The sequence below is a fragment of the Octodon degus genome, unplaced genomic scaffold, assembly GCF_000260255.1.
Source record: "Octodon degus isolate 3935 unplaced genomic scaffold, OctDeg1.0 scaffold00083, whole genome shotgun sequence".
Classification (NCBI taxonomy): domain Eukaryota; kingdom Metazoa; phylum Chordata; class Mammalia; order Rodentia; family Octodontidae; genus Octodon; species Octodon degus.
The window spans coordinates 8,485,752-8,493,983 of record NW_004524659.1 but is presented as its reverse complement, the minus strand read 5'-3'; the positions used below and the strand labels follow the sequence as shown (position 1 = coordinate 8,493,983).

The 8,232-nt window shown below is 49.7% G+C and overlaps 2 protein-coding genes across 2 annotated transcripts; both read right to left on the bottom strand.

Annotated features, from left to right (window-relative positions):
* Positions 1–48: 48 nt before the first annotated feature.
* On the bottom strand, positions 49–7,392 carry LOC111811982 (zinc finger and BTB domain-containing protein 32-like). Its single transcript, XM_023721633.1, has 5 exons — positions 7,368–7,392; positions 2,316–2,363; positions 1,834–2,069; positions 1,557–1,721; positions 49–1,426 (listed from the first exon to the last, which is right to left on the bottom strand). Exons 3-5 carry the CDS (start codon positions 1,859–1,861, stop codon positions 1,155–1,157), a joined length of 465 nt encoding a protein of 154 aa, XP_023577401.1. The 5' UTR covers positions 1,862–2,069; positions 2,316–2,363; positions 7,368–7,392; the 3' UTR covers positions 49–1,154.
* LOC101562340 (zinc finger and BTB domain-containing protein 32) lies at positions 1,837–6,010 on the bottom strand. Its single transcript, XM_023721632.1, has 2 exons — positions 1,996–6,010; positions 1,837–1,902 (listed from the first exon to the last, which is right to left on the bottom strand). The coding sequence occupies exon 1, from the start codon at positions 3,200–3,202 to the stop codon at positions 2,312–2,314; it is 891 nt and encodes a 296-aa protein (XP_023577400.1). The 5' UTR covers positions 3,203–6,010; the 3' UTR covers positions 1,837–1,902; positions 1,996–2,311.
* Positions 7,393–8,232: the final 840 nt, after the last annotated feature.

Below are 8,232 nucleotides of genomic sequence, written 5' to 3'. Positions count from 1 at the left end.
GGAGGAGGGGCGAGGCGGGGCGGCTGCGGCGCCGCTAGACAGCCCCGCCGCGGGGGAGCACGGGAGCGGGAGCCTGGGCCCGGCGGCCGTCACGCTCAGACCGCACCTGGAAAGCATAGACCTAGCGCCGCGGCCGTGGCGGGACGGTCCGCAGGGCCCTTCGGGAAATGTAGTTTACACGCCCCGCTCCTTCTGCCAGGAGTTGGAGTGCAAGACCCGGGACCTTCAGGCCTCGGACCAACACCGGGAAAGCCAGTTCCGGGTCTCGGGAAGGTGTGGTCCTCGCCCTAGACTCCTCCCATTGTTCTGGTCGGAGCCTGCGGCCAGCATGGACTACTGCTCCCAGGGTGCTGCGGGATTCGGACCCTGAGAACCCGGCCGACGCTGGGAAACGAAATCGGCCACTATCCGGAGGCGTGGGCTGGGGAAGGGACGACGCACAGGGTGTCTCAGTTCCAGGCGTGATCCTGAGGCGGTTTGTCTCGGGAGGAAGAGAAGGTGCAGGAGAGGCGTGTCTCACTGGTGCTGTGCTCAGAGGCAGACGACCGAAAGTGGAACGGAGCATGCGCTCCTCTCTAGCCCTGGGCCGGGCACCTCGAGTAGCCTGCGCGCTGGATATTGCTGTGGAAGGGCCCAGCGTCTTGAAAGTCTTATAGCCTCCCGCCACCCCCAGCCCAGGCCTGTTGTGAAGTTGTCCAGGATTCCGAGGTCTTTCAAAAATGACTCTGGAGAAGGACCCGGCACCCCAGAGAAGTGTACGGTGCCAGATCCGCTGATTAGCGGACGCACGACCACCAGGGGCCGCTACAGGACAAGAAACTTGACTTGGAGGGTCTCCAAGCACGGAGTAAAGTCTGGATTCCCCTTTCTTTTCCTGTGCTGACCAGACAGCACCGGAAACTCTTTATTATGGTGATGCAACCGAGAGAACCTTTACAGTGGATTGCTGCAGCAAACGCCAGTGTCCTGGCTTCACAAGGGGTGGCTGGCCCAAGCATCTGCTGCCATTGGCTATTCCGGAGAGGGTTCTCAGTGCCTATCCTGCGATGCTTCTGCGACAGAATTTTGTTAAGCCACTGCAGTAGCGATGCCGGCTCAGAGGTTGAGATGGCTCGCTTTTCACTCACTGGACTCTTGGCTGAGGCCAAAGAAGCTCAGGTGGTGGAAGAGAAGGGACCGAGAGAGGTCATGGCCCGGGACTCCCTCGAGGAGGAATAGAGGAAAGTTGAGCGAATGGTCCATCCTGGCGGGAGCTGGCTGGGCGAGTGGCTGCGCATGTGTGCCTGCATAGAAGCCAGGCTGGGGCAGCCCACCCTGCACAGAGGGCAGCAGTAGGGAGCAGCCCCATGCGTCCTCAGGTGCTTGGTCATGGCAGAGAAGTCTCGGGAGCGCTGAGGACACAGGCTACAGGAGAAGGGTTTCTCTCCTAGGGTGGGCAGATGGAGAGGCCAAGAGAGGAAGGAGCACAGGTGGGTCAAATAATTGGTGCACAAGGCAAATGGGAGGAATTGAGCCAGAGCCGGGGAAGAGGAGTCACACTGGCACAGTGCCCGTACCTGTGTGGACTCGGTAGTGCGTCTCCAACTGATGCTTGAGTGAAAACTTCTTTCCACAGACAGAGCAAGAATAGGGCCGAGACCGAGCAGGAGGGGGCAGAGGAAGACGTTGGTGAGATGAGCCATCTGCTGTGCTCTCTTGACCTATACAGGTTGCCTGTGGACCTGTGTGGACAGAGAAGTCAAGGCAAGGCAGAGCTGAGAGTCCTACTGCCAAATCAGGCAAGACACCATAAGCTCCCTGGGGCTGAGGCAAAAATGCCCTCACCCTACTCACCTGTGGGCCCCTGTCCAGACTCTTCCATCTCCCCAGGGCTGAGCTGCACAGGCCCCTGAGGGAGGGAACCTGGAGAGAGCAGAATGAGGTGGGAGTTCAGGCTGGAGTCTTGGAACTCAGCCCCAGGGAAGGACCCAGTGTTCAGAACAATAAGGGGCTTACCTGGGGCAAGCCTGGAGGAGACCAACTGGTTCTGACTCCAGGGCCCTTTGGGGTGGTTTAGGGTCAGTGAGGTCCTAGGGGTGGGAGTAGGGAGTATTATAGCTTGGCAAAACCTGAAAATCTGTCAAGACTTTCTCATGAAACAAGGTGACCTGAGTCTTTGGGAGCTGTCCCATGGCTTTCTCTGTGGTGGGAACTTCATGTTCCATCCTCAGTTCAGGAAATGCACAATAGAGACAATGGATGTGGTACATCCACCTATCTGCAACTTCTCCAGGGCTACTTCTTCCCGTCCTGAAGGTCTTCCACTAGACTCTTACCTTTGATTGTGAGGCCTGACCTCCTGCCAGCCTCCAGTGATGGGGGTGCTGTGGGAAAAAGGAGTGCCATATCTGGGCGGCCACAGCAGGATGCTCCACAGGGAAGGCTGGCCCTCCCCGAGCCAAGGGGCCTCAGCCCACCAAGGCCTGGGGATGATTCTGGTTTGGAGAGAACTTGGTAGGGGAAGGGGACCAGGGAACTCCCGCAGGCTTTCCTCAGAGCCCCCTGGGCTCTCTGTCACCCTGAGGACTACTTGTTTCCCATCTGCTCTCCTGTAGCCAACAGGAACTTTCCTGGGTTTCTCCTCCTCAGACCTTATCTCCCCTTGAGCCTCCCATGTTGCCCCTGCCATCTCAGAGCTCTCTCTTGGTGGCTTGTGCTTGTACAACTTCTGTTCTCTCCCACCAAGTCTAAACAACTTAGTTGAGTTTTGCTTCATTCCGAGGCATGCCAGTCTTCTCTCCGAATCCCCTATGTGTTCTTCCTGCTCCTCCTGATGTTTCTTCCTTAGCTCTTCCGAATCCAGCTCTTCTTCAGACTTGTCCCTTCTAGCCCTCCTGCAGGCCTCTTCCAGGGCCTGCACCCCCAAGGCCCTTGCTGCCTCTTCAAGGGGCCCCAGCTCTCCAGGCTGTAATTCTACACTCTCCCCATAAACAAAGCTCAGCAGCTGGGCAAAAGTGGAATGGCTGATGCCCTCTACCAGCACCCACTGGCCTCTGCACCCCAGCTGCTGGCTCACACCTGCCAGCACCAGACTGTGAGCAGGGAACTCCTGGCCCTCTACAGTGATCAGAGTATCACAAAGTGCTGGCCGTAGCCTGGCTGCAAGCCGTACCAACCGATCAGAGCCATAGGGGCTAAGCAGTCTTGTGGGGGGTAAGGGCATTGTGCCTTGCCTGAATACCAATCTCAAAAGAGACTCTGAGAGAAAGGCTACAATGTGGGGTCCATAGCAGAAAGGGGAGGGAGGAACAGCATGTTCTCAAGCCTGTGGAAGTGAAAAGAAAGTGAGTTACAGGTCTTAGAGCTGTGTCATGAATGGAGTAAATATACAGTGCAAATAAAGTAACCCAAGAGAGGAACTAAACATTGTCCAGAGACATAACAGGAGCCAGCAGTAAGGATATGTTAGAAAATGGAAATGAGATAAAAGTCAAAGTCTTACAGAGCAAGGACCAAGCAGTTCACTTATCAAGCAGTATTAGTATAGAATTTAAAAAGATGAGTGTAGATGCCAACCTATGGCTTAAAAGATAGCAGCCATGGCTACTTCTACTTCCCCAAGCCCTTTGTAGAGAAAAACCTCTGAATAGGCTGAGCTTCATTTCAGGCAAAGGGGTTACCATGAAATCCAGTCAATCCTGGCATTTAGGCATAGAGCAAAATAGCTTCATGGGAGAACTTAGAAATCTAGTGGGTCCTCCAACAGTCTGTCATACGGACCCCATCATGCTGAAGAGGCAGAGGGCAGCAAGACAGCTCATGGCTGCATTCAGTCACCTAAGGCATCACTCAGTCGACTCCCTGAGGTAGAAGCTTCTGATACATTCACAGAGGAGCTGGAAGACACCGAAGACTCTCAGCTAGTGAGTTACAAAGCCAGATTTAGAAGCCAGGAAGGCTCCTGGCCTAGTGATGAAGAGAGGTTTTAGAGAAGCCTTTGGTGGCTGAGAAAGTAGGAACTAGGGGAATGGGAACTGTCCAGAGGGAAGCTTTTTCCTGTCAAGATTAGGCCAAGGAAATGGTTTCATGGTATTTTTTTTATATACCGAAAACTACGTAGAAAGAACCCAACAAATCAGGATTTGACTGAATATCAAAACCACCACTGTTTCTAAGAGAACTAGAAACCCAGATACTGCAAGAAAGAGCTGAAATATTTAAGCACCCAGCAGGCATAGTCCTAGGACAGAGGCTTACTTACTTGGATGCCTCAAGAGAGGGCTACAGATTGGCAGGGAGTGGACAGAAAGAGAGTTTAATGGGAGAAAGGCCTTGGGTAGGGAAAAGCAACACTCACCCGTAGTAGCTGCCTCCTGGAACCACATGCTCTGAACTGCTCTTCTGACTCCTGCCCCCTCCCCCGAAGCTAGCCCCGCCTCTGGCCTCAGACCTCCATTGGACGTCCCAGGTATCAGTCGGCCACAAGTTCCCCCGGGGGGGTGTGGTCTTATGCCCCTGGCTCTGCTTTACACCTGCAGGAGAGATCACACCTGTTTCCAGAACCCAGATGTTCTGTCAGCCAGTCTTTCCTGCATCTTCATTCATGAACTCCTTCAGTGTAAGAAGTAAATCTATGGCAACAGGGACTTTGGAATAATCAGACTAACATTTGGATCTCATCTCTGCCATTTTCTAGTTAAGTCACCTCAGGCAAGTCACTTCTTTGACCTCAGTTACCTCATTCATGAAATGAGGATAACTCTGCTTACCTCATCTGAAGGTGGGATGATGATGAAATGACAAGAATATGAAAGTTGTTTCTCTTAAGTACATAGCACCATTCAAATGGCATGGCATTAGAGGTGGCAGTAGAGCTATAGTAGCTGGAAGCTCTTCCTACTATCTTAGCAGTTAAAAAAAAAAAAAAAAGAAAAAGAAAGAAAGGAACCAACTGAATTGCAAGGAGAGGGTAAAGGAGGGGCAAAGGCATGGCTCCTTTTTCCTGGCTCAGTACTGGGAAGCATTATTTGCTGTGTGGGAATGAACCCTGTTATTTGGGATACCATTCTGTGTGTGTGTGAGTGAGTGACTCAGATCCTCCTGGCTGCGAAGGGGGCACCCCAGCAAGGGCTTGTGGTGGTCTTTGGAGAGAAAATTTTCTCTTCTTGGGCTGATGACAAATGACATTTCTCTGAAATCAGGACTCCAGTTTCTTTCACTTCCTGCCGAAGGGGTCAAGTCCCTGGAGATTTCCCCTCTTTTCACACTTTAGCACTCTTTGCTCTGAGAACAAAATAAGGCCCACGAAGCTCCAGTTGCTTTTTCTGTTTCTGCGTTCTCACTGATCCTGTAGTAAATTTTTGACTCATTCAACATATGTTGACAAAGTGGTTATGGTGTGTACCTGGCATATCATATATGCACAATAAATTACAATCAGATACTGGTAGGCTGCTCTGGTGAAAAGACACAGTCTGGTTTCCCTGGGTTTCTCCTTCAGATCCTGGTCCTCTCCTAGATCCAAATGCCTTTAGGCTCCCTTTTCTGTCTTTGGCTATAGAGCTCCAAACTGTTCAGACCTACTTTCTCTGTCCAGATCTAAAATGCCTTCCCTCTCGTTATAGCTTGGGTGTGGGCAAGTGTTAACCCTTCCTAGATCAGACAGGGTGTGTCAGTGGGTGAGACTGGTGGAGGGGCAATGGGGTGGAGAGAAGGGAAGATGAGTCAGAGTGAAAGGGAAAATGCAAATGGGCAAGCTGTATTCATCTGCTACTCTGAGCGTTAAAAGAGTTTCCATTTCTGAGCTTTCTAACTCCTCACATCACCACACCCAGGGACACATTAGATACCCACACAATAAAACATCAATCCAGATAAAACAGCAATTCTGATATGTATGCATACAGGGAGATACATCCTTCCTCTAACACAGAAATGCATAATCCCTAAAGACAAGGTAGAAGTGGGGAAATGCCAAGTATAGAAAGGTGCAGCGCCTGTAAGCCCAGTTCTTGGGAGGCTGTAAACAGGCGGATCACTATGAGTCCAGTCTAGTAGTAAGACCCTGAATACCCTATAGACCCTTCCCTAAAATACACACACACACACACACACACACACACAAAGGTGCAGGGTTCCAAAAGACGTGGAGTGTGAACTCCTTAGCTCCTAGCCCTCCATCATGTGCTTGTGACTCAGCTGCACCATTACTGTGGCTTTTCCCACTGATGATTAAGAGTTGGGGACTGAGATCAAGGGTAGCGACCTCAAAGTCAGGGAGTACATCACTGGGCTTTCGGGGAACCTAAAAAGGAGAAAAGGTGTAAGGGGATTCCCCTCTGAGTGAACAAAAGCCCCCAAGAATGGGAAACCTCTTCTTGCCTCCCACTTAGTGTCTACCCCACCTCAAGGATATCCTCTTAGGGCTTCCTTAGAGTTACCTTGAGGCCCTCTGCACCTCAGCCCTTAGGCTCTAGTCTCTTCTTACCTTCTTGGCAGTATAATCCAAGCCATTCTGAGCTAAACACTGAAAACAGAAGCACTTTGACTGGAAGGGTAGGGACACTACTGACCTACTTTAGCCCTCCAGACAGTTGGGATTATAGGCATGGATCACCATGCCTAGCTCTTTACTCTTACTGATGGACTTGACTAATGAGGCAATAGGAAATGTATGAGGTGTTCATTTTCAGGAAATGTGTTTGCCTGGCTGCAAAGTCAGAACTTTCCAGAAATTCTTGTATCATAAACCACGTCAGCCTGATTAAAATAATGTCACAACAGCAATACAAATATTAAATATATGTAAATATTAAAATAAGACCACCAGAACAGGTCAAGGATTGTTTTGTGAAAAAAATGTTCTCTTATCTGACTTACTTTGAATATTGAGCTTATTCTCCAAACCACATTGAACAAGATTCAACTTAGAAAAATTGTATTAGGAAAAATTCCACCAAGAAACGTATCTCATTCCATATATCAATGTATCTCCACAATATCTTACATAGATCGACTAATTGCCCAAATCTGACATGAACTTTCAAGATGTTTGCTCTTTCTAGTTAAGTACATTCAGACATACCAGAGGAGCTGCCACACCACAGGACGAGTTAATTCCTTTATCCATTTAACCTATGCTGTATATAACCCAGGAACCACGTAATCATACCTGGGTTAGCTGCATCAAGGTCACAGAGACTCTTACCATCGCACACATTTTGTGGATTGTGTGGAAAAGGAACTAGACTAAAAGTCAGAAAACTTAGAGATTCCCCTGCATCCTTGTAGTGCATAGTCATTCTCTTCAGCCCTAATTTAGGGCTCACCTTGCTGCCCAAGACCCCTGGCTTCCTCACAGGGACTGTTTCAAGACCTGTTCAGAGTACCTGTATTCATTTAATCCAGGACAGAGTCCTCACTCGGATCTCCTCAGGCTGTGTCTTTCCTGGTGGGCTAAGGAGTCCAAGGGCATCTAGGAGGGGCCCACCTGGAAACTTATATAAGAGTACCTGTCCCTCTAGCCACTGTCCTAAAACCATGCTCAGGTTTTCCTGGACCAAATGACTCTGAACCCACACCCACAACCAACATAGGCCCTCACTCCATGTTTGTACTCATGACAATGGGTCTTGTGACAGATATACACACCTTAGGCCCTGACTGTGGGTAAGGAGCATGTGGACTGAACTTGATGTATAAGCAGGGTAGTATGTGAGACACATACTACTAGTATGTGAGGTGTGGGCCAATGCCAGGTATAGGAAGAACAAGAGTAGGGGGAATATTCATTTGTAGTTTTGCCCAGACCCCCATTAATAATACAGGAACCTGCTTTATTCCAGTGCTTTTTGTTTTGTTTTTGTTTTTTGAGACAGAGTCCCACTATGCAGTTCAGGCTGGCCATGAGCTCACTTCGTAGCCCAGGCTGGTTTCAAACTCGCAGTGAACCTCCTGCCTCAGTCTCTCAAGTGCTAGGATTACAGGCATACACCACAATGCCCAGCTACTGGAATGGTTCTTAATCTCTTCAAGATAACCATCTAGTTGAGAATGTAAGCCATAGGATCAACTGTTTACATTAGATTATTGTGGACATTCATACTATATTAATGACAAATTCAATAGATTGCTCTGAAACCCATTCCTGGACAGACTAAATGTATAACCCAACATAAGATTGGTACTGTTTCATAGAAATCTGCAATGGCCTTTAAATAAGGGTTCATCTAATATATTTTATATAGTCCTGCA

Excerpts from the sequence above, each read along its gene's own strand:
- LOC111811982 (XM_023721633.1), bottom strand. The coding sequence starts at position 1,861 with ATGGAAGAGTCTGGACAGGGGCCCACAG. Across the intron at positions 1,722-1,833 it reads GTCTGGACAGGGGCCCACAG|GTCCACAGGCAACCTGTATA; the intron begins GTGAGTAGGGTG and ends CTGTCCACACAG. Across the intron at positions 1,427-1,556 it reads GCACTACCGAGTCCACACAG|GAGAGAAACCCTTCTCCTGT; the intron begins GTACGGGCACTG and ends TGCCCACCCTAG.
- LOC101562340 (XM_023721632.1), bottom strand. The coding sequence starts at position 3,202 with ATGCCCTTACCCCCCACAAGACTGCTTAGCCCCTATGGCTCTGATCGG.